This window comes from Falco punctatus, assembly GCF_963210335.1.
Source record: "Falco punctatus genome assembly, chromosome: 9".
In the NCBI taxonomy this organism is placed as follows: Eukaryota; Metazoa; Chordata; class Aves; order Falconiformes; family Falconidae; genus Falco; species Falco punctatus.
Window position 1 is genome coordinate 31,242,911 of NC_137589.1, and position 26,417 is coordinate 31,269,327.

General features: G+C 40.0%; 1 protein-coding gene across 1 annotated transcript in view; it reads left to right on the forward strand.

Annotated features, from left to right (window-relative positions):
* Window positions 1-7,045: 7,045 nt before the first annotated feature.
* Window positions 7,046-26,417, forward strand: part of CFAP58 (cilia and flagella associated protein 58) — a 64,431-nt gene continuing 45,059 nt past the window's right edge. The window contains exons 1-9 of the mRNA XM_080401035.1: window positions 7,046-7,090; window positions 8,906-9,187; window positions 14,187-14,335; window positions 16,146-16,302; window positions 18,335-18,529; window positions 20,734-20,871; window positions 23,004-23,163; window positions 24,899-24,981; window positions 26,161-26,352. Of these exons, the coding sequence (XP_080257161.1) occupies window positions 7,082-7,090; window positions 8,906-9,187; window positions 14,187-14,335; window positions 16,146-16,302; window positions 18,335-18,529; window positions 20,734-20,871; window positions 23,004-23,163; window positions 24,899-24,981; window positions 26,161-26,352 (1,365 nt within the window). The 5' untranslated portion in view covers window positions 7,046-7,081. The remainder of the gene's footprint in view (window positions 7,091-8,905; window positions 9,188-14,186; window positions 14,336-16,145; window positions 16,303-18,334; window positions 18,530-20,733; window positions 20,872-23,003; window positions 23,164-24,898; window positions 24,982-26,160; window positions 26,353-26,417) is intronic.

The window sequence follows — 26,417 nt, forward strand, 5'->3', positions numbered from 1 at the left end:
GGGACTGTTAAGTCAGCCTGTTCTTTGGATTTCCTGTCATGCTTATTGAATTAGCAGTTTTAATGTTATTCAGAGGGTTTGCGTTCATAAATGCGTCTGCATGGGTATTATATCCCTGGTGCCTGAATCGAGTTTATTCAGGTTTATTGGCAACCTGGGTGTAGTTAGTGCATTCCTTTCTCATTATGCCATAATCTATGAAAATCATCTCTAGCAAGAGCAGTACTGGAATCTCCCCGCTTCTGCGCTGCAGGACTCAGCCTGTCTTGCTGCATTATTTATTTCCCTTGGGAACTTCACAGCAGCAGGAGGAGAGAAAACAGTTCCTTCTCCAAGATCACAGCTATTCATCACCTAAGCCAAAGGAAAATGTCTACTAAATATCACCTGCATAAAGCCTGGCAAGGTAGTAATTACTGATTCTGACCGTGTGTGTGTATATATATATATATGTATATATACACGGTGGAAAATACAAATCACTGTAAGTTACAGTGACTATAATTTACATTCATCTGCAAATTTTCCCTGGGATACAGGGAAAAGGCCTGAACATTTTCCAAAGGAAGGCTTCCATTCCAACAGATTATATTACATATCCACTATCCCATTCAGGATCTACTTTCTGTGCTAACTCAGATGGTATAAAATTATGATAACAATACAATACATGTAAATGGAAAAGTCAAACCAAGACACATTTATTTGATTTGTATAAGGGTTTTTGATGCATTTCAGCAGTTTGAAAGAGGAGGAGGGAAAATTAGAAGCACGTATCCTGACAACACCGGCACATGATTCATTGTTTGAGTATTACTGCACTGCAGATGGCTTAAGATCATTATCTTGCTAAAGGTAGTAATTTATTTGATAATGAGCCACGCTCCGCTATCCTTACTCAGATGTTGGGCAGGACCTGAAGCTGTGATCAGTGGAGTAACCATGCCACAGTTCCTCACACAGAGACAGAACCTGTGGCTCTGTGACATGGCTGCTACCGCAGCAGGAATTGCATATAATAATATTATTTCTAAAATGGACTTTTGAGATCCCAGCAGCAGGAGCAGGGCAAGAGCAAGATTTGTGCTGAGAGTTAAATTCTAGGTATCTTTCTCAGCTGCTTTTGGACATGTTAGGAGGCAGAGGAATTATTTTATTCTTTCCACTAGTATCTCTAATCCATTACAAAAATAACAGTATTTTCTTCAACTATTACAAGCAGTAAATGAAAAACAAGACAAAACAAACCAAAACCCATCATCTTGCAAGATCTACAAAGAGAGAACAGGGATACAATAGAGAAGCCATGGGTATGCAGCAGTGAAACAGGTTTGCACACAGCTTCCAGCTGTCACCTTCACAAGGAACTCAGGAGGGAGCTGCCAAGCTGGAGCACACAGAGGGATCACGTTAACACTTAACTCAGAGAAAGCGGGAATGATAATCTTGTTCCAGCCAGGCCTTGCTGGTGCCCTGCCTTTCATACTGCAAGTGTGTGCGTAAGCCTAAAGGAGACTGCGGCAGGACAGTATTGGAACAGGCACAGCTCAATGTGACCCAGCAGAGCAGGAGCAGGAGCAGACCACCGGGAGAAGGAAAAGGCAGACTCAGTTCCAGCCAGGAATATTTCACACCTTTAGCTACCCTGCAAGGAAATGCGCAGGGAGATGGGGTCACCTCCTCACAGCTCACCGTATGGTGTCCTCATCTACCCTCTTACCCCTGATTATAAACGTCTTAAATCTCTGTGATTTCTGTGACCTTCCCAGGGTTTTAAGATGTCTTTTAATAGCTTCTTCCTCCCAGAGGACTCAAGCATCAAGTAGTGAAAAATGCCAGACAGATTTTCAGCTAGGGAAAGATTTGGTGGTTGAGAATTAAAAGGCTGAAGAATAAAATATGAGGGGAGCAGGAATCAGAGATTAGGGCCTGGATTCTGCTGCTGGAACTGAAAGGCTGTTGGAAAGCATGGGGGGAAGTTGTTGCTGCTAATGAACACATGATAACTCTGGACGTATTTGAAACTAATTTTTAAATACGCTCAAAGGTTCATGCTTGAATTTTATTTATTTTTTTTTTTAAAAAAAGCCATGGGTCAGAACTGGTAAGCAGGTGATGGAAACCTGAGTGCTGTGCAGGGCCAAGTGTGTTTGTGTTACCTTGTAGGATTTTCTTCATAGCCTCTCTGGAGATGATGGTGCTTGGCAGCCAGGATGGAAGGAGGTCACTTCTACCAGACTGTTCCTCCAAATACGTAGGAGGAAGAGTTCCTGCCATGTCACTCGCCAAAGCTGTAGGTTGGTTTGGTAGCATAAACCGTAATATTGGTGGTGCTCAGAGCCTGCAGTGGGCAGTGATGGGGATTCACAAAGCATTGCTTTCCTCCAGCAATCTTGGAGAATCCCCTTCTGGCTCGGAGAAGGGTAGAAGAGAGGAACTTTCTAAAGCGTGGCAGGCCAACATAATCCTAGTTGCAGAACTGGGAGAAAAAACTGAGACAGAAGACTGTTTTGCAGTTTCAAACCTTGCTGGGGAATGGCAAGTTCATCTTAGTTCTGGGATTATTGACTTAATTTTAATTGCTTTCCATAATTGTAATCTATTTTAGTTTTTATGTAGAGCATGTAATTGTACATTATACCCAGACTGCTTGTCAGCTTTAGCTTCTGTCTCAGAACTAAATGAGCTCCTTTTTTGAGTGTTGCTATTAATCAAAACATCTCCATGATTTAACTTTTCATGAAAATGGTTATGTTTCCTCCTCTTGAGATCATTGGCTCAACTCTAGTGCCAAACATGATCAAAGGTTACTGCTATTTGAGATCTGCTGCGTGATCTTTATGAACAAAGTAGAAAACCTCAATCCAATTTAAACTGAACAACTGTTCACATTGTAAGACTATCATTTAGCTTGAAAATAACAGAAGGAGAGGACATTCAAAGGGAATATAGTAAAAATATCAGTTAGATAATTAAGCAATTGAGGACCGCATAGCGTTTCCTTGTCACCGGAGTAAAGAAAGTTTTTTTAGTAAGCTCTTGTTCCTTTTAATAGTGCAAACCTAATGTAACTCTGAAAGGCAAACTGGTTTCCAGGGTATGACATCCCAGGATGTCAGCCCCCTGACAGCGTCTGTAGTGTCACTAGTGTTTGAGGACACGAGGTTGTGATGGATTTCCATATCGCTGGGGAAATTACAAGTCTTGCAGTTACATAAATAATATTTATGTAACGTGTTTGTAACATGTATAAAACAATATTTTAATATGAGTAAATCGTTAGACAAGTTTTGCTTTCCTTAGTGGTAAGCTCCCATTGATGATGATATCTCAGTCAGTTGAGCAAAATGGTATGCAGATACAGGACCTCATCCATGAACACGTGTTCACCCCGCCATTATGTCTCCATGTGTTAATTAGTATTTGTAACACGCGTCTAAGCCAGAAAACCTTGTCAGGGTGGGAGGTGGCTGGCGCGTGGGGGGGCAGTGTAGCGAGCGGCTGTGGTGGCGCAGTGCCACCTAGCGAGGGTCGTCCCCGCGCAGCGTGCTGGGGCTGGCAACGTACTTCACCCCCCCACCCCCCCCTACTCCCTTTGGCTCTGCTTTATCAATTTTTATCGTTACTTTCCAGTGTCTACAGGTTCATTTTACACTTTTCAATAGACATGTACTGTCATGGTCCCTGCCCCAAATTGCTTACGTTCTCCTGGCTGATGTCAGGATGAGATTTTATTCCATTTATTTGTATCTCTGCGGTAGCCCACCAGTCCTTACACTCAGGAAGCGATGGCTTACCATTTTCATGCCACTACACTTTAAAACATGCATTAAATTAACTGCCTGAGGGTTGTGACCTCAAATAAATCAGTGAGCAAGCACTTCTTCCCTAGTAACCCTTTCTGTACCCACACAAACACACCCCACTGATGCAAAACTCTCTTTCATGCAGCTGGTGAAACAGGTGATTCTGCTTATTTACCATATAGTACAGGTGTCTCCTGAACAAAGTCAGATATTCAGCGAAATAAATAACAATCTTCAATGAACTGAAACTTTCTGGGTCTGTTTGTCCTGGATTTATTTATTTTTATTTAAGGTGATTTTTTTCTTCTTCTTCTGTGGGAGATTTTTGCGCTTACTAGCAGAAAGGTTTTCCCAGAGCTGGAAACATTGGCTCAGCTTAAAAGGGAGCATTATAAAGTGATCCCACTTCAAGAGCTCCACCTTGTCTAGAGGTTCACTCTGTAATGTGAGTGCATCGTTTACAGCCATGACAGTCACAACACTATTGCAGGATGGCAGATGTGGTTATTTCTGCTTTACCAATGAATATAAAGTACAGGAAATTTTAAGTGGGTGGTCCCAAGCTACAGGAAATTCTTGCTAAGGTCGGAAACACAGATGTCCTCTTGAGTGTTGCGCCACTGGCTCCTTGGTCACGAACCTGTTGAGGCATTCTGTAGGTTTGTTGCAGAATTATTTCAAAGTAAGTGTTTGAATCTTGTCACAGATGTGTGTTGTGGTTGCACTTAAAAGTGTATGCTATGAGTTGTGACGTTTTAAGGCATGGTGGCTAGCTTATCAAGAACACACCTCAGAATGAGTTATCACAGGCTCCTAATGCAGTCACCCTACGATGCTTGCACTGCAGTTAGTGGTGCAGCTACCGTGATGGTGAACTTGTCAAATTTGAATGAATTTCACTCAAATGGCACTTGTTATGAAGACCAGCCTATACAGTCATCCTTAGAGGGTCTCACAAGACTCAAATCACCAAAAGTTTGAAAAACGTAGAACAGAATCATAGAATTGTCTGGGTTGGACCTTTAAAGCTCATCTAGTTCACCCCACCCCCTGCAATGAACGGGGGGATCTTGAAGTGGATCAGAAAGTTCCTGGGAATGCCTCAATAAACGGCTGTCATTTGAGGACACATTTTATGCTGTTACCCACAAGTGCAAGCATGAACCAAAAGCACAAAGGTAACTACCTCCCTTTGTAAGTTTCCACTCCTGATTTGTTGTTAAAGCCATAAGAAAAAGTATAATAAATATCAAGGTTATATATTTAAGATGTAAAAGTTAAGGTTTTTTTATCATATTTATTTTTTTAAATTCTAGACCATATCCCCTTCCTCCAGCAGTATTTTGCTAACAAAATTAAAATCCGACCTTGTTTTGTTTCTTTACACATACAGCTGTTTTCTTTTAAGGATCTAAAAGTTTGGTCCTCTTGAGAATCTGAAATCCTAGAATCAAGGGGTTTACCTTTTCCTGGTAATTTTACTCTGTAAGAAACATCAGTACAAAAGAAAACGAGGAAAAAGAAGAGTGCAAAACTTAGAGAAGGAACTTTATTGATTTTTTTATTAGAAGTGTGCTTTGAAATTATTGAAACTATGTTTCAGTGTGTGAGACAATTTGCAAATTAAGTCATATATATAGAAAATACATTATAAAATGTATATTTTCCAGTTCTAGTAGTAAAATCAGACCATTTGAAAGCATCCATTTGAAATTGCCTATTTTGCCACGTAATCAGTAAAACGAAGTGCTACAATTCAGGCTTCATTAAACCAGGAAGAGACGTTTTCCATCGTAATTATTAGTTTCAAGTGGTACTTTAAGGTCATAACCAACATCCATTCTGCTAGGGAGTGTATACATTGTACAATCCATTCCCTGCCCTAAAAAGCTATCAGATGAAACAATTTGTGACCTCATGCAGATAAAAACAACTGTTTCAAGGGGTGGCTGGGAGTGGAGTACACAGCAGCAAGTGCTGCTTGGGCACAGCTCTGAAAGGGCAGAGCCACCGTCCCGCGTTCCCTTGTTCTGCAGCATGGTTTGTACGGGTTCATTCACAGGCACAGACAAGCTAGAGTGAATAGTCAGGTGCAATGCAACGGCAGCAGCCAGGCTCCAAATGTAGTTTGTGCCTCAAAACTGCATAAATAGCCCCTGCAGGGCTATGATCTTATTTGCATCATGGAGGCGTGATGGGATGGCTCCTACAACTGGAGTGATGGAATAGAAGGGTACAGGCTCATTGGGAAGCACTTTGGGAAGCACTTGCAGGGGAGGCAAGGAGGGGATGTTGCTCTCTGTGTCAGTGACTGGCTGGAGACCATGGAGCTCTGCCTGGGGACAGACGAGGAGCTGACTGAGAGCTTATGGGTCAGAGTTAAAGGGAGGGCAGGGACAAGTGCCGTTGTAGTGGGGTCTGCTACAGGCTGCCCAAGCAGGAAGGCTGGGCAGGTGAGGCCCTCTGTAGACAGACAGGAGAAGCTTCACACTCAAAGGCCCTGGTCCTTGTGGGAGACTTCATCTACCCCAACATCTCTTGGAGGGACAACACAGCAGGGCATAAGCAATCCAGGAGGTTCCTGGATTGTATTGATGATAACTTCCTTCTCCAAGTGATACAGGAGCCAACAAGGTGAGGTGCTATACTGGACCTTGCTCTCACCAACAAGGAGAGGCTGGTGGGGAATGTGAAGCTCAAGGGCGGCCTGGGCTCCAGTGACCATGAAATGGTGGAGTTCAAGGCCCTTAGGGCAGCGAGGGGGGTGCACAGCAGGCTCACTGCCCTGGGCTTCAGGAGGGCGGGCTTTGGCCTCTTCAGGGATCTCTTGGTAGCCTACCATGGGACAAAGCCCTGGAGGGACGAGGGGCCCAAGAAAATGACATCCCAACAAAGAGGAGGTCAGGCAAAAATGCCAGGAGGCCTGCATGGACGAGCAAGGAGCTCCTGGGCAAAGCTAAACACAAAAGGAAGGCTGCAGGGCGCGGAGGCAAGGACAGGTGTCCTGGGAGGAACACAGCAGGCTGCGAGCAGCGCGGGAGCGGGCGCGGGTGTGCGGGTCAAGCTCCCGTGGCCTGATCAAGAGGACACACAGCCCCCACCTCTAAGCGGGGACACACGGCGCCGGCAGCACCAACCGCCCCCGCCCCCAACCGCCCCTACGGCCCCGCCCCGCCCCGCGCGCCCGCCCCGCCCCCGCCCCGCCCCCGCCCCGCGCCGTTGCTACGATACGTCCGGGTCGCCACAGCAGCGTCGTCGGCGTCGTTGTCGGCAGCATGGCTGAGGTGAGCCCCCCGCCGCTCGGGCAGGGCGAGCGCTGCGCCTCAGGATAAGCCCCACAGCATCGTCTGTACCTACAGACGGCGTTCCTGCGTTGAGTTACTTTTGTGGGCGGGGCTCGGCTGGAGCCTGTGTTGAAAGTAGGAGCTGTTGGGCAGCGTGGCCGTGGGCGGCGATCACGCCGAAATGTCAGGAGCACCTGCTGCTTTGAGATCGCAGGTGTGATCCCCCGTATGCCCGTACCGGGCCCAGAGCACCTGCTGCTTTGAGATCGCAGGTGTGATCCCCCGTATGCCCGTACCGGGCCCAGACGTGAGCGAGATGGGAACTGAAGGTTTGGTACCTGGGAGGAGGGTGAAATACAGAGAGACCCGGGTCTGTTGCTGCGAGGCCAGGCCAGAGTGGGGTCGAAGGCATCATGCAGCCCCCCAAGACCAGCTGCAGCAGCCCGCCCACCAGAGCTGGCCCTCAGCGTTGCCTTTGCTGTGTTCCCATCAAAGTTTGTGACACAGAAAAAACCCCTCAGATCAGCCTTGGCAGGAAGGGGGCTTGGAGCCGGTGCCTCTGCCTCCATGCGTTGCATGGCCTGACCTTCAAGTCGTCAGGGCCTACTTTTACCCTTTTAATTTCAGGTTTTCCAGGTAGGGTGCACTTATGTACTTCCCACTCCCCCCCAAAAAAAAAACCCAAACAAACCAACCAACCCAATGAAACAAGTGTGTTGTTTTGCTCTCAGGTATATTTTTATTATTGTTATTATTTTGAAAATTCTCACCTCTAAACTGTTTATGTTCAAACGGTGCGTAGGAGCCTGAACCATTTTTGCAATAGTAATGCGTTCGTTGGGGGGGAAATACGAGGGCAGATTTTTAAGGTTGTGGGAAGTGTGCATCTCATTGCCTCTCCTCTGCGAGGGGGGCTTGCCATACAGCCACAGCCAGTGCTAACAGGAGAGCTGTTTTCCTGTCCAAGTGAGTCCACCTCTGAGATGTGATTATGAGGCTACACCTAGACTTCAGATTGCAGTGTAAAGATGTTCTAGTCAGTTTTGAGCAAGCTTGAGTAATGGCAGCAATGTATCCATGACAGTATGGAAGTGTCCTGTGGGCTGATTTATCTTGCTGCTTAGCAGATCAAGCTAACTCCTGAGAAGCAGCCATACTGCCTCTTCTTGGTGTGATTGTGTTCTGTTGGAGGCTGTAATGGAGGCTTATTTTAAGCTCCTTTTGAAAAATATTGGTGGACTTTGGTGTCCAGCAACCCAACTGGCAAAATTTGGTGTCAGAACTGCACTAGATCAACAATGTCCCCTGCGAAAGATTTAACGGTAGCATGCATTTTCTACAGAAGAAGGATTGGCTTGCTTTGGCATTACTGGAACTTTTGGACACGCTTATCTGCATGTGATTTGCTGGCACTATCTGCATAGAAGGCATAAACTAATCAGACTTTAGAGTGTAGAGAACTGGGGAAAATTGAGACTGAAATACTGGGCTTCTTGAGTAATTGATATATTTTTTAAACACTAGCACAATGGTGATGTTTTATAGACCTTTCTTTAAAGTAGTTGTGGTACTCAATTACAGGAATTCTGACTGTTAAAGCACAAGTTATTTCAGTAAAATAGGGGGAGATCTGTTTGAAAAATAGCCAGCAATGTACATATCATATGATAGCAAGAGAACTGTTATTTCGGAAAACTTTGTCATGATTTCTTAGCAGCTTTTACACACTCAATATATTGGTTTTTTATATTCTGGGGTCATGAGTGAAGTGTTGAATTCCTCCTGTTTGTTGATTATGTATCTCATTCCATTCAGGAAAAGTATGGCAAACCGTATCTAGAAGAAAGTGCATTTGAAGCACTGGAAAAAGACTTCCAAGATGTCATCAATCTACTTAAGGCTGATAAAACTCTGGAAAAATATCGAATAGAATATGAGAAGCTCCATACTGTTATGAAGAAGTCCCATGAAAATGAGAAGCGTCTCATGGAGAAATGCAGGCAGCTGAATGCTGAGCTTCTGGTGAATTCGTCTAAAGTAGCTGTGCTCACAGAGCTTTCTAAAGAGGATCAGGGAACTATAGCATCAATGAAGATGGTAAAGTGTTGAGTATGATCTGAAATTGTTGTTGAAAAACATGGTAATAAGAGGAGCATCTGCAACAGCATTTCCTTTTATGTAGACAACTAGCCAGAGGACTAAGTATAGAGTTGGCATCTCCAGTTCTTTAACCCCTGCTTTGCTACCAATCGCTTTGTTTCCTCAGGCTGGTATTTTTACAGGTCCTAGTCAAATTCTGTGTTTATTGCACTAAACCAATTCCATCAGCTTTCAACTACTCACTAAGAGTTTTTATTTCAGTTTTCCTTCTGTAGAATAACCTGTTTTCAACTTAATATACGGTTTTTGATTCGTTAGTATTTTTGAAGGGCTGCTTGGATGTTAAGTATTGCCAGAATATAAAAAAATCTACTTGCTGAAATATGGATTGAGACCAACTGATACAAAAAAATGTTTCACAGTGTTTTTGAAAGGGAGTCCTATATAGCATTTCAATGTGATTTTACCAGTTTACTCTGATGTGTTCTTTGTTCTTACTGATTTAAACTCTGTCAAATCAAAGTGCTTGACTCACTAAAAACAGTCAATGTTTTTAGCCTTACAGCAAGGTTTGACTACCAGAAACCTGAAGGTGCCAGATGATCAGAAGACTGTATTTTGAACTTCTTTTCTTTCTGATGGTTTAAAAACTAGGGCTGTGGTACCTACACAAGCTTTAGTTCAGCATTTAGTTGAGAAACCTCCGTGCCTTACAATAGTGTTTTGTTCCAGTAAAATAAATTCAGTGTAATAATTCAGAGTGATCCATGAGCACTACAGAAATAGAAATTCTTTGCAATGAAGTTTCTTGTCCTTAGAATTATGAAGAAAATACACTCAGAGTAAATATTACCCTAAGTAGCAGTGCTGTCATCCTATGGCTGCAGCTTGCAAGCTCATGTTACCGCTCAAAGCATTCTTAAGTGCAGAAAATCTTGGTTTTCACTGCTGCAAATCAAAACCTGCTAGATGGGTGTCACAAACTGCGATGATCCTTATAATTTTCTGCTATTACATGGCAATACTCTGAGGGTAAACAGTAGCAGAGGCAATCTTTCAAGATGTTCCCAAGCTGAGGAGACATTGTCTTAGTAATGTCATAAAACTGAGGAGTGGAAGAGTAGGAAAAATAAGAGTCTTTCCAATTTCAGCAACTAATTTGAAGGCAAGGTATGGCTTGGCAATACCACCTACTGTTGAACCGGCTAAGAGATTTTGTAGTGAAAAAGCTGGTTGAGAAAATGACCCTATTGGAAATAACATGCAATGCACAACACGTGACATTTCAATTCTAGTGGTGGTCTGTGAGCCAGGTAAACAGCACTGATACTTTTTCAGTTTGGTTTTGAGAATTAGTCTTTCCCTTAAATGTTCAGGAATTATTTGAATATTGTTTAAAATGTTTCTGTCATGTTTTGGGGTTTTGTTTGGTATACGCTTCGTATTTCATGTTATCCTCCTTTCTGAAGGGAAGTTCCATTACAGCTGTAGTATTTCACTACGATTTTGCTAACATTCAAAAAGTGTGTTAGGCAAGTGCCAAAGGCAAGTGTTGAGGAAAGTTCAAGTGCTAAAATAACAAAGATTATATTCTTCAGCACTAAATTAAATAATCTGTTCCACTGTTTCATTATTTATAAAAGATAGGAGAATCCTGGTGGGGCTGTTCTGTAAAAACGGTGTGGTTGCTTCAAATTAAGGCCATAAATCTTGGTGACTCAGTGGGTCATAAGGGTAGCAAATGTGCGGCTTTCCTCTTATAGGTCATTGTTTCATATACAAATAAAAGTTGCAGAAGCAAAAATTTTCCTCCATGTGAAGCTTGGTTGTAATCAGTAGGATTTGTTTAGGGGCAGAGGCTAACTACACAGATCAGTGGTTCAAGAACCCAGGTCAATAATAATCAATAGCTGTTAACTGTCTGGTGGTTGTTCAGTGCTCTGCTTTGTAGTTTTAAGAAACCGTACGTAATAGTATGCTATTTACAGTCCTATCAAAGGAGCAAAGGCCCAAGCTGAACATGAAGGGGATACAATTCTTTTTTTCATTGATAGGGATACTGATACACAAGGCTGCGCTGGAAGAATGCTAGAAGGGGAATTTACAGGAACTTGTACTCCCCTGCTTGGAATTAATAAGTTTTCAGTTTCTAGGGGTATCAATGCAATATACTAAGAGATCATTTCAGTAATTCTCCATTTCTGAGCAGTGAAACTGATGTGATATTCTGGGGTATTTAATGAAAATAAAGTAAGGCAGTCACACTTTATGAATTCTGCTTCACAATTTCCAGAATTCCAGATATTTTTTTTTAATTATTCTAACTGCAAACATCTAGTGTACCTCTGTCTTTATACAACAGACTGCAATGCATGTTACCTACCTAACCACACACTGCAGTTACCCAGTGATACTGACAGACTGCATTTTTTCAGTTCCCCTCCTCACTGAATAATAACGTGCATATTTTTCCAGTGAAGGCTTCCACCATCAAGAATTTCATTCTCTTTACTTTTGAAGTTAAAGGAAGCAATCTGTTGATCTGCTGTTCAAAGGGCACAACCAAGAAACAACTGCAACGAAGCCCAGTTTTGCTGATGCTGAAGACTGTAGCAAATTCTTATTTAGATTTTGCTTCTTGATGGGGCCATCATCTGTGCCTGCCAACTTTGTTGATAGAAATTATTTTTATCAATACAAATTCAATACGACTGGTTTTACACATCAAACGCAAGATAAAGTTCAAAAAGCACAGCTTAGGGTGACCTGAAATCACTGCTCATCTGAATGGCCTCATTGACTTCAGGGGATCACTTTTGCGAATACTCACCAGAACAAAATACTCACTGAAGCCAGTAAGACCTCTCAGAGGGCATATTGATTTTATTCACCAGTTCCATCCCCCTGAACTTCAATCATAATGATTCAATTCACCAGTTTAATCACAGTCTAATCAGCCAGCAGAAAGCTTTAAGTAATCAGCTTTGATCTTATTTTCCATTTGCATTTTTCTAGAGAAAGGCTGGTTGCCTCTTACTGGTTGGCAAATCTGAAACATGTTTATTTACAGCTATATTTTTTGCTTTTTTTGCCAGTCAAGATGACACACTGTCTTCATGTCATCATTTCAGCCTAGTGTGCACTTATTTAAATTTCATAACTGAACATTTTAATGTAAGACAATAATGAATGAAAAATTTATTATTTACTAGATGATACTTAATGCTTTATGTGTGATCATTGCTGCATTTGAATGGAAATTAAAACTCAAAATATATAAAATGTAAAAATTAACTTAATATTTAAAACTTCTAAAATATGCTTTATACATAAGTGAAAAGCACATTTTCAAACTAAATTTTGAACTAAGTAGTTTATTAAGTAATGAAAATAGTGTTTGTATGTAGTGAATTTAATTTATTATAATCTCTTTCAGAATTTCTGAACAAGTAAAGCCCACTGTTTAAGTCTTTATTAATAAGTTGGGGGAAAAAATGAAGAGCAAACATTCCTGATCTTTAAGTTCCAGATGGTTTCTCAAATTTGGATAGGCGGACTAGTTGAATAAAGAAAATGAAAATGTATACCCTCTCTGGTTTCAAGAGGCTACAGATGTTATATTTTGTGTTATTTTTTTAGTAAATTTTGGTAGCCTGTTACTTCTGCTAATTCAATAGGTTGATTTTTTTAATTTAGGCAGTAAGCAGCTAAGTACTACATTTATTTGATTTTAAAGAGTTCAATAAATATATTAACAATACACCATAATATAGGTGTCATTTTGAGTTTAATGTTAAACAGATTTTCTTTAGAACTAGAGATGTTAATTTCAGTAAAGAACTGCTGTAAACAATTTGATATAACTTATTTGATATTCTTCATTGTGGACCAATTTTTAATTGTTTTTTCCATGCTCCCATTTTCATATGATGCAAGTGGGAGTTGAAAGGGACATTATGGCTTGAAGTAATGATGGTTCTGTCTGACTCTGCTTGGGGAGACCCTAGAACTAATGCAGAGCTGCACAGCCACACTTGTAGTCTAAATTTGTACAAGTCCATCAAGTCCAGTACTCCACCAGGAGCCAGCTGACAAAAGAGCATGAGAGAGGACATCATGCTGTGATTTGCAGCCCAGGGACTTCTAGTGTCAAAATAAGTGTTTCATTATTTACTGAATCTTCGGGAACTTTCCTTACAGTCCAGTCGCTTTCTGAATTTATGCATTTTTTTTTAGGACAGGATTCCAGAATTGGTAGAAGCTTGGTTTGAACCTGGCAAGGAATAAACCTGCTGTGTGCTTCTTAATAGTCTGATTCAATGGAGAGAGATCTAGAGGAAGTTAAAAATACAAGTGAACCCTCCTCCCCTATCTTGTTTGTGGATATCAAACCCTGGGTTTGTGAGAGGCACATGAGTCAAGCAGACAAGTAGTTCCATGTGTTGAAATTCGGCTTGAGAATTGTGGCTCTTCTAAATACATAGTTAAAATCAAAATACACTAGATCCTCCCAGATGAAAATGAACAAAGAGGGATAAAAGCCCAGAGTAACATCTTTTTTTCTCATCCAAATCAAATGGGATGTTCATTGTCGTAACAGCTAATAAGATTTTTATGTACATAAGTGAGCTATTTAAGTAGACGGTACCTTTGTGGGCACTGATTTTTCAGTAAATTTTTAGATATTAGTGCGACTTACACAACCAAAACCTCACAGAATGAGATTTGATAATGTTCAGATCTGTGTGTAGAAGAAAATGTATTAGAGCTTTTGTGGTGTAAATTGACATAGCCTGAATGGCTCAGAATGTGTGCTGTGCTCTTGTCCAAAAGAAAAGACAATTGGTGAAGATTCGCAACAAACTTTTGTGAATGTAAACATGAAAAGGCATGAAAATCTATTTTCTTAATTAACCAAAATGCAAGATGATTTTTAATTTGTTGTTAATTTTCAACCCAATTTAATTTATGTAATTGTTTTCCATTTTGTTCCTAGGAGATTGAAAAGTCCTGGAAAATGGTGGATGCAGCCTATGAAAAGGAAAAGAAAATGAAGGAAACAATTAATTCACTGCAAGAGGAAACCGCGCGCCTAAATAATTTAGTGAAACAAGGATCTGGACCATCTCTGAGAGAGGAGTACCAGTAAGTATTCCCCAGGGAGGGGGAAAGCCTGATCTGGGTATCTATCATTCTACCTCTTGTTTAGCTATTTAGATAGTACAAAAACACTGGAAAACAGAAAAAGAGGTCTTTTCTGCCTTTTACTTTTCTCATGAGTGCACATTTATTGGTCTATGTGTTTATGCAGTGAGCAAGTACAGAATCAGGCTCTGAGCAAGTTCATTCTGTATTGGATTAAGCTGAGAGATCAAATAAAAATCAATATTATGCACTTTCTCAGTATCTGTCATATTGTTTTATCTGACTAGCACTTCAACATACTCTGAGAATAGGATCCTGTCAACACTTTTACATCTGATGGGAGCAGGGTCAAGTAGATAAGTCAAGGAAGCAGGAGACTTCATTTCTCTTTGCAGCTTTGTTATAAGGCATTATCACTGTCTGTATTCTTGTTTATATTTTATATTTATACATTTTCAAGACTGTGTGTTTTTTTTACTGAACACTTCCGCATAGAGGGACCTCGTCTCAGATGGAGCCTCTAGCTGCTATAGTGTGCAAATAATAATGATCCTCAGGAGTTGCTCAAAACGCCTCCAAAAGCAAGTGTTTATTGTGTCAGGTCCTCTGGCTGTGCTTATGCTGTAATATTAAGTGTGAACTCCAAGATGAGATTAAGTATATTGACCCTATGACGTGTGCACTTTCTGTCGAGATTGCCGATGGTTGGCCCAGCTAGTTCTGGCTTGAAATTTCCACATTGTTTAAGTTATTTATTTATATTATGCATTCAGGATATGTATGGGGAATGCTCGTCTCCCTGTGCACTGTATATCCAGGCTGCATAAACGAGGCTTGGGTCTGTGAGCAAGGCCTTTAGTGTGCTCAAGTGTCTCTCCTCCATGGAATGTGCCAGCACATAAACCACCTGGATGCATGAGAATTCTATTCTACTGTTTGTCCCTAAAATGTTCTGGACCTGTTAACAGGTTTCCCTGGATCTAAAAGCTTGGTCATTAAGCCTTTCCCTAGTATAACTCTCCCTGAAGGCAGCTAGCTCTCCGGTGGCTGCTTTTTGCATTTTCCTGCAAGAGCCTGGAGCCATTACTTTGCCAAGACCTCACTCCTGTGTTTCGAGCTGCTGCCCAGACTGCTGAGACCTGCCTGCTTACAATTTCTTCATAAGTTCCTTCTGTATTGCACTCCATGTTCCATGCTTAAATACTCTGTGCAGCGACAAAGCAATGGGACCAGACAACTCCTTTGTCCTTCAGCCCTATGGGGCTGAAAACCTGACAGTCTTTTAGAACTATAAGGCTGGTTTTTAAGGTTGACCTTGAATCCACACCGCTTGGACTTTCTTTCAGATTGTGAATGTGTCCCAACAGGGACTCTGCTTTATTCTTTCATTAGGTGATTATATGACATAACCTGGTTAGGTGCCCAGTCAGGTAAGCTGCAGAGAGACTGGTTACAACAATGTAACATTTTTGGTCCCTGAGTAATTTTACAGGACAGAAAAGGAATTTTGTTCACTGTTACCTTTTGGGAAACTGAAGGCTTCTTGAGACCCATGAGGATGTGATATAACAAGAAGGAGTGATTTATTGGACTAGGTTAACTTTTAAAGCTGCCTATGTTGATGCTGACTACAGTCATACTAGATAGAGCATATAATTCAATTGCCCGGCAGAGCCTTAATCCAAGAGGAGTTTAAAATGAAACAAATGACTTTTAAACTCCTGTTTCTCACAAAAGATCTTGCTCTGGCATAGGAGGAACAACAGAAATGGCCTGTGACACTGCTTGACTATTATTTCCTTGCTTCCAGTATCCGGGATTTGCTAAAACTTAAAGAAGGCGTAACAAAGGAGCGAGACCAACTGTTGTCAGAGGTCGCGAAGTTACGTCAAAGTCTAGCTCAAGTCACAGAGCAGCAGCAGGATACAGAGAAGGCAAAAAATGAGGCAGATCAATCCATTACACAGGTCTGTACAGATCACCAGGTAGTGATTTTAAGTTTTGTCCTGAACCATTTTCCACACTTGCAATTGATCTCCTGTAACTAGTATGCTACTACCTGTACTTTCACATCAAACATTTTCGGGAGTGCTCAGAAAGGAGTCTGTTGTGAATGATTTTTCTCTACTTCTAGGCTATGTCTCATACCAGCTGCTTCCATAGCTTCCCCATACCCTGGATGAAGTCAAGGTTCTTTTGCTTGAGTAGTAGTTATCTTTCATACTGGAGATATGTGGGGGTTTTGTGCATTGTAAATCCTTATTCCTCCAAAGAACCACTTAGAACATAGACCTGGAATGCGTATGCTAGGTCCCTTGCTGTTGGCACTGGTTGTCATATGATGCCATACCGTCATTTTTAAGAATGTATCAAATTCTGACTTAAAAGCTAATTAGGCTACTTTCTGTCCTACCTCTTATGGGAAGCTTTTCCAGAACCTCACTTTTCTAATGTCTAGAGACCTCTGACTTTCTTCTTCACACTGATTCCTGCCTACTGTTTTTCAGCTTAAATAATTTTTCACCTCACCAGTGTCTGTAGAGAGCAGCCATATTCCATCCCAGCTTTACTTTTTTTGTCTCCTCATAAGTTAGGTTCTCTGCTTTTATGACCATCTGAGTAGACAGTTCTTCTTATTGATCAATATGTAGAGCTTCCTTTAAATGTGTATGGCAGCTAGAGATACGGAAGACTGAGGATCGATAGGATACCCACTGAACGGAGAGAAAGTAGAACAGGATGGAAGATGGGATACTGAACTCTGATACATCAAAATCTAAAAACATAATTATGAGGAATAAAGAATTTAAAGCAAAATATAAATAGGGGCTGGAGCAGGACAACAGGAGAAAGGAAAAGCAGAAAAGAACACAAAGAACAGAGAAGAGCTAGAAGTAGCATTTAGCTTACAGTTTTTTATTAATCACGAATAGGAAAGTAATGATCAGCCTGGGTTTCATGCATAGAACTTGTTTCTGTTTCTAAAGCAGATGGATGGGAATGTATTACAAGAGAATATAAATCCTTGCTTTTCTGACAGTATTGTGGGCATGGGAGAAAAGAGAGAGGATTGAAACTCCCGCCAAAACTTACTGAATCTTCTGATACTAACTTCCTCAGCCCTTAAATTTATGGGATTGTTACAGCATTTGTAACTTGTAACCACCTCCTGTCCTCCCAGTATGAAATTATTCTCCACTTCAGACTGTTTAAATGAAAATGGCTTTTTGAAGAGCCTGTTGAAGACCCTGACAGTTCTGGCAACTTTTCATCTGTGGGCTCAAAGGGAGAGGAATGTTTAAGTGAAGAACATCTTTCAATTGCTGGTCCCTGGCTGAACTGAATATTTCCATGTGGATCAACCCCCTGTGTCTCCTCTCTGCAGATTCTGCTCCATCACATTTTTGGGGAGGGAGAGAGCCAAAGTCACAAGACAGTCTATTAAATATGAAAGCACCTCTTTCAGCTTTCTCACAGAGGAGCTTCGAGAGCAGAAGGATTGAGAGCAGTTGTGAAAATGAATGCTGGTCTGACATCTCTCTTTTTCCTTTAATATCAGTGTAATAAGTGTTTCTGCTGGTGAGATAGAAAAAACAAACTAAAAATCCTCACAATGCAACACCAAGCCCTAATTAGTTTTAATGCTGCGTTCAGAAAGTACCACTTTACAAACAACTTAAAACTGAAAATACGTTTGTGCCACTGCATCTCTTGGAGGAATGCTTTTATGTCTGCATCAGACCCCTCTGTGTGGGTGAGCTGACTGGTGCTTAAGAAATTCTTGTCATCAATAAATAGGTTCCCTCATGCAGGATTTTTTGTTCAACCACTCGAGAACATACTTCTGAGAAGATCTGGCATAATCCATGTAGTAGTGGGTCTGGTAGTACAGAAGCTGCTGTTTTCAGCATGAGGCATAGTAGAAGGAGAGGTAAGAGGCCTTGTTTTCCTGAATAAAAGGCAGCAGATTTAAAACTTTTGTCTTCTCTATTATTATAGCTTCAGCAAGAAATCCTGCTGCATCAGAATAAGGCATCACAAGAAGCTCAAAAGAAGGAAGAAATGGAGAAGCAGCTGAAAAATCTTCTAGTTGAAATGGATAAAAAACAAGCTGAGATCAAGAATTTACAAGAATATATACAGAGGAGCCAAGAGGAACAACTGAAATTGGAACAGCATCTAAAAGAGCAGAAGGTAGGATGCAATGGCACACTGTATTTATCAGGTCTAAGATTAGGGTCAGATATCAAAATAAGAAAATGGATTTTCCTGGTGAGAGAGGGAGGGGAGGGAGATTATTTTTAAATGTTAATAAATATTTATTTTTATATAAATACTACTTTACTAATAAATAAATATGTAAAGCTTGCTGGCAGGTTTCATCTAGTGGATTGCAATGATATTGTTAGAGATCATCTTGGAAAGATCATAGCAAATGAGACAAAGTCTGTGGAGAGCGTGGATGATCTAGTGGTAGTAACAGGAGATTGCCAGGTTGGACTTCTGACATATATTGCCAGTTTTACCACTGATTGACGGTAGTGGCATTGGTAAAGTCATTTTACCCCCAACCCTTTCTTTCTTTTCTGTCACAATAATTTTTATCTACCTCTCAAGCTTGTGGAAGAGTTTCTGTGAAAGGGCAGAGAACTGTCTTTGTAAACCTTTTTGATTGATTTTCCCCATTCTGTTTCTAAAAACTTTATCTGGAAGTGTCCTAACGTAGCATTCTGCAAGTGTTTGAATTTTCGGGTTTTCAGTTCATTTCCCCTGACTTTGAGAAACTCTCAGAGAAGCAATTTCAGTAAATGGCAGGGAAGATCTCATCACTGTAAGGCAGTCCTACCTTAAAGGAAACTTCTTTGGGAGTTGTCTTGTAAATTTATGATTTTTATGGCATTTTCTTCCCTTCAGGTCCCTGAAGTTGTGAAGGTAGAGGTCTGTGACAATTTTTTGTCAACATAGAGTCTTAGTAAAATCATTCACATAAAGAGATACAGGGAAGACTTGATTATTTCTCTGAATATCACTGATTTGATGCAGCTTTTGAGGGGAGCTCCGTGATCTGCCAGGACAGTCACATTGTTTTTAAATAGGGTATCTACAATTCCTGGTTCTGTTCTATTCTTCCTTCTCCTATCTGTAGTCCCTTTCAACCTTTCTAAGTGCAGACTTTAAGGATATTCAATTGTCCAAATGGTCCTGGAAACCAGTAGTTCACATAAAGTGCTGTGCCTACACCAATTAGCCAGACTACTGCACTGTCTGTGTTGCCTGCGCTGTCGTGAAGGTGTCTGTGGATGCCCTGTATTGTCTTTTGCAAAAATTCTGTCCAAAACACAGGCTGTCCAACTGTGCAAGAGTCAGGGTGGAGATATGCAAGAGAAGGTGACACAGCCATTGCAGCATCATTGGGTTATTGTTTCTCAACTGAATTGTAGTTGGCTGTGATGCCTGCTCTCATGCTACCGAAATTTCAAGTAAAATATCCTTGCTTGCATGACAGTGTTGATGGTTTGATACAGCTACTATAGGCTGCATCCTACTTAAGTCAAAGTCTCGATAAAGAGTTACCTTAAACACAATGTTATCCTGACATTTGCAACACAAGAATCAGTATTTCTTGTTTTCACAGTCTTTGCTTCTGCATGCCTTCAGAAGAGGGAGATTCCACTTCTCTTCCTTTAATGTTTGTTAAGGGCATAGTACATATTGACTTCATCGGTTTTTCACACATTAATGCTTCAAGTGAAAAATATGATGGTTGTTCTTTCTTCACTTATGGAGTAGTATTTGTTAGGGGAAGTCCCATCAAGTGAAAGAAGAGACTGGCAGCTGCAGTACTGAAGTCTATGTTCTCCACAGAAACCATGAAACTGCTGTTCTGGGCTTTTGACTGAAGACAAATTAGAGAAGAAAATGGTTGTGTCCTGGTTTCAGCCAGCCATGTAACCAGAGAAATGTTATCAGCGTATTAATGTAGGATTTGATTTTTAAGAAACAGAGCTCCCGTGCCCTCTGCTGATTGAAGCAATTTGAATCTCATACTCATTTTCCATAATGATATGTAGCAAGTTGTGTTACCGTGATGCTTGCCAAATGCCTAACAAGGAGTAAAATATTTATCTATCACCTGCAAGAGAGACCTGCTAAGCTCCCAGAAAAAAAATGACACTGGCTGTGTTATTCATTAGAAATTATCGTTTCCCCTAGTCAATATGAACATGTATCATATTTCATGTTAGTAATTTCATCACCAATGAAGAGTGGTTTTTAAGCAGACTACAATCTGTAGCAACTTTTATCTCCTGGGGAGATGGAAGGTTCTGTCTTCATGTATATGTCGGTATTGTAATGAGATTAAAAAGAATTAATAGGATTTTTCTTTAATCTGACAGATCTTGAATGAAAGAGCTAGTAAGGAGCTTAAGCAATTTCAGATGAGAAATAATAAGCTCATGCAAGAGAGCAAGCAGCAAAGTGTGATGCTTGAAGAGGTGAAGCAGGACATCCAGCAGAAGACAGCAGAACTGAAAGTAAGTGCCAGGAGGTGCAGGCAGCCTATCAGCCATATCACTCTGATGGCAGCCTTACTATGTGGAATGGGGATGACTTCAGTTCTTGTACTTCCCTATAAGTAGTTTTGGAGGAAATTGAGGATTTTTTAGGAAAAGATCTGGCTGTCACTAGATGCCATTCTTTCAATGGCAGTACCATGGTGCAGTCTCCAACCCTATCACCTGACGTTGTAGCACCTGTTGTGCTGAATGAGCTGTGTTTCATAAGACACAAACTAAAATGCTCAACATATTGTGTTCATAAAGGATGCATAAAGATACTTTTGACAGGTGTAAGGTGGTTTTTTTGGTTGTGAGATCTTCAGGTAAGAGCAACGACTTCCTTTCTTACTGTGATTAACATAATCTGAATGTTGCCAAAACGCACTGAAAAATGTTAAGGTTATAATGACAGTGTCCTGGATAGCTTCCACTGAAGGCAGCTACTTCCAACACTAAAATTTCCCCCTCCCAGTATCGGTTGGGGAAGTTAAATATAAATAACTAAGATGGTGTTTACTTTCTGATCTAAATGGGTTTCTTGCCTGACTTTACATTGTCTTAACAGCTGTTTTGTACCACTCAGAAGCAGGTGAGTTTTTGGGGAAGGATTAAATGATTCCTGCTATTGCTTTTTAGGATACTTTGAGAGCATTTGTGATAAAGTACAGATGTTATTACTCTGTCTGTGGTATCTTGCATTTCGTATCATCACTGGGGTTTAAACACTAAATGTTATGAAATTCAGGTAGAAAATCATCTTATCAAAGTTTAGTCAAGTATAACCAATCCACCTAAATAAAAAGGTTGCTTGCCAATAGAGGTATTTTTTTTTTAAATGGGAACTGTTAGTTGGAATGATAAAAGTTAACCAGTGACAGATTAAAAGCTCAGTTCATAACTTACGTAGTAGATGATTCTGATTTGGATCCTTAACGGGCTATGTGGTAGGAGCTTGTTTTCTGCTGTATTTTGTTAGTCAGTCTGGAGGATGTTTTTCTTACCTATTTGAAAAAAAATTACTGACTTTTTCCAGGTTATCTGGTTGTATCATTACTTCTAGTAATACCATAATTGTTTAAAGCTTTACAAACACTGCATTCAAATGTGACTTACATTTGGGGTTCTGAAGTGTCAAAAGTAGCATTTTGATTCTATGATCTTATTCTAACTTCAAGAAGAGTTGATGTAACTTGTGGAGTCATGCACACAAACTTCTGGGAACAAAAAAATAGAAGTTACTGCTCAGTTAGTAACTAAGCTAATTGTTAAAGTTTCTAAGATCCCCAGTCATGATCTGAGATGCCCCTTTTGTAGGCACTGCACTTAGAGTTTCATCCTGCATTGTGCTGAGTGCCTCCACTATGGTGTTGGGCAACCCAAACTATGGAAGTACTCATAAATTTCTTCAAGGTTATTGTCAGTAAGAACTGAGGAGACTCACATCTTCGCAAAGGGTACTCACACAGCAGGATTCACCATCTCACAGAATCAGTATCTGAGGCTGTAGTCTGTAAAACCTAACAGTGGTACTGAATTATATGAGGAAGCTATATTTCCATCTTAAAAGGAAAGAGACTAATTTCTGTTGTGATTATTAATTGGTTTTCATGGTAACCAATTATACAGTGTTTTGATAATTTTATCATCTGATTGTATAGCAAATGAGATGAACTCTACATTTATTTTTATTTTTTAAAAGCCATAGGTTATAAAAGAGATGGGAGTAACAGATACCTGCTATTAAGGACATGCAATCAGACTAGACCGTAGCTATCTTTCTCATCACAGTCACTGTTCTTAATATTTCAAAGGAAATTAGAGCTGCCTGTGTTTAATCTGTGGGGCTAATTGGGTAGTGCTGTGTGAGGTTTGCAGCTGGGGATTTTTCAGCCCTAAAGAATAAGATTTGATTATAATTTTCCTTGCCCTAACTGGCTTTGTTTAAATTGTTTTTAATATTGTTCAATTAGCTAATTATCTTCTCTCAGGTGACCCACTGCACTTACACCTTTGCTTCTTGAACTTAAAGGAATAACTATGTACTAAGTACAGAGGCATTTTCTTTCTGTGGATACTTTCTCTCCCCTTTTCCTGTTGCTTTTCTGTAGGACAGAAGTGATGAAGTGACTCAGGCGCACCTTGAAATTTCAAAGCTGAGCAAAGTACGAGATGTTCTCCAGGATAAGCTGTGTATTGCAGAGAAACAAAAAGTTGATGCAGGTCATGAGAGAAACACCCTAAAAAATCAAATAATTGGACTGGAGAGGGGTAGGTGCCTAACTGATGTGTGGATCTGTCTTCTGATTCATAATTTATTAATTCAGTATACATCTTCCTATTAGGATCATTCTCCTTTAGTGTGTAGTATAAGCCTGTATAAAAGACAGTTGGACTCTACAGCAGGATTTTAAAATCCCTTGTAGACTTACAGAATTTTCATAATGTAGCATATGTGGGGTGAAAATACAACAGGCATAACTGAAGTTTGTGGTGTGCCAATTTGTGCCATGTCACATAGTCATCCTCAATCCACTTTTATTGCTTCTGCACTGACCTGTGAGAAAAGCAATCTCAGAGGTTATTGAAATCAGACATGGTTAGGACACACTTTTATTTCTGCTCTTATTATTGTCTCTGCTGAATAGTTACAGCCTGGAAATGAATATGTGCAAGTAAACTGCTAAACTTAGTTCTGATATGTTTAGGACTTCAGTTGGTCAGTGTGGATACTAGAGCTGTCCAAGTATTGACTTTGACTTGCTAGCAGATCTGGAAAACTAAGAATGAACTTTCAACATTTTTGCCAAATGGAAATTTTGGAAGAGAATGCCTTGGGTCTAATGAAATATTTTGTTTACCTTTAAATAAACAACTTTTTGGGTATTTTTGAGCATTTAAAACTACTTTCTGTTTTTAACTTTAAAGTACATATAGGTTTAAAAGTCAAATATGCTTTGAAATAAAAATAGACACATTTAAAAAAAATGTTTATGATTTTTTTCCCCTCCTAAAATAATACTATGAAGGTGGCAAAATATTTGAGTTTATGAGACTTTACTTTTTGAGGCAGAAAAAAAACCCTTTACTATAAACTTCATCTAGGTCAAATTGATATATGCTGGTATAAATGCCTTTCCCTGCTCTCACTTGTTTCTAGCTTGTCTCCTGAAGAGACTGAATGTATGAGATATGAATCCTTACATGTAACTATATTTATGGGAAGTCATGTCTGCTTTTTGCTCTGTGAGGGTGGAGGACCTTTCCCGCAGGTGCTTTACTAGTACTTCTTAAGGTCATGCTCTGTACTAGAAAGGAGGGAGGAACTTAAGCAATTCAGATCCGTACTGGAATGCCTGAGGAGGGCTACTACTAACATGTATTTTTGCAATATTTGACAGATCTTAGCTCTCCAATGTACTGCATTTCCTGAGTTGCAGAGTTAGCGTAGCAGGTTTTAATTAACTTTAAAATATAGTGCAAATGCGTGTCTCCAATTTTTAATATCTTTTTAACAGTATGGGTCCAGTGTTCATCTTGACCCATAGCAAACAGTTTTAACTCCACTGAAGCCAGTAGAATCTCACTGCTTCAAAGGAGAACTGGATTTCACATAGAGGAATTAGGGTAATTGTGGAAGTCCCTGTTTTTGAAAGTGCCTCAATTTTTGATGCTCATGTTCAAGCTTCTTCACAGGCTCTGATTTTCACTGTGCTTGGTGATTTCTGAAAATACAACTTCTTTGTGGTATCTTGGTTTGAACATCCAAATATAATAAGTCCTCATACCATTAATTACCGTGCCTGAGTTCTTCTAAGTTCTTCTGAGTACCAAAATAAGTATTAACATCTTTATCTGATACCTGAGGTTGCAAAACCTGGTCACAGATAATTGAACTGTTCACGTAATGTTAAGGCTTTTTAAAAAGTCCACTAAGTTGTTTCTGCATTTTTAATAGCTGTACAGTTTGAATCAAGGATTTATTCACTTTTCTCCTTTTCTGTAGAGTTGGAGGCTGCCAAAAAGCAGGCCGAGATCGACAAGAAAGCTATAGATGCTCTTGTGAAGGAAAAGGATCTCCTAAACCAGGTGAGCTTGCATTAGTAATAATGATAAATGAATCTCACAGCTTGGGAATGAAATGTCTAGTTTAAACACTCACAGCAACACAGAAATGTTGTAGAATAAGTAATGTTAAGTAAAGCATTCAGATTTCCTTAAGGAGATGCTCACACTGCTGCTTTTCTGTGTATTGAAATAGCATTAGTACCCATAGCCACATGAAAGTTTCTAAGTTTTAATGTACAAACAAACCATCAGGGAGTTAAAAAATACTACAGGTGTTTACTTTTATTGCAGACCTGTTACTTGATATCCAAAGAGTTTGTTACATCTATACTTTTACACTCTCTAGCATACAAAGTTTAATACTAATATCAGCAAACTGAGTCTTTGCTAGTAAAAGAACAAACCAAAATGTTGGTGCACCAATGTAGCAGCGTGGCAGGCTGTGCTAATAGTAATCCTTGCTTTTAGGTCTATTTCTCATACCAATCATTTTCTATCAGGCCAAGGTTCTTGTACTGCAGGATAGCAGCTCATGTTTATGGGCATTCCTGAAGTGTAATCTAGTAAATTCAATGCTAAAAGATGATTTCTGAGGTGCTTTACTTGGTATAGATTCACTGTTCTATATCTTGACTCCAGCAAAGGCTTAGATTTGGCAGGTGACAAATACCTGTTATGTACAGGGAAAGAGAGTTCAAAGTGGGATGAGGCAGCTGATTTTGTAAAGATGATACCTCACTGTTTTCTTTTTAAACTTATGCATAATTTTAAATGAAGCTTGGTTGATTTCCAGTTTGAAATTGCTATTTGGGACATGAGAAGGAAGCATATTTGGTTATTTGTTTTTATTATTTATTTTACTGGCTATTGGCATGCTTTACAATCTAAATGCCTTAAAGCTGGTAAGGTTTTTCCAGTTTTTAGTTAATTCCACTTGTAAACAATCCTATCCATTATTTTGTAATGCAGATACTAGTATTTTAACTTCAAATCACAAAAAACCACTATTTAGCAACTCTGTTAGAGATTTAGTTTTGTTTTAAATCAGATGTGAGGCTCAAGTATTTCAACTGAACAAATTAGATAAGGAGTAATAACAGTGGGAAGTCCATAATCCACCTAGACAATGGCATGTTTTTGTCATAGTGGTGGCAGTGTTGCCTTTTCAGCTCAAGAGTCATTATTTTATGTTCCCTGTAGCACTTAATCAAGGCTAACAGTGCCACTCAGAAACAGATAAGTTTGGTGAAGATCCATGAGCAGTCAAAGAAGAGCTTGGAAGAAGAAATTGAAAAATATAAGAGTGAAGCTCAGAAACAACGGAAGATTATTTACCAATTAGAGAAGGACAGAGATAGTTTCATCAATGAAACCAGTGAGCTCAAAGAGAAGGTAGGAACAGTTCTTTGTACAAGTGGTTCTTTCCTGTCTTACTCAAAACTGTAGAGATATATTCA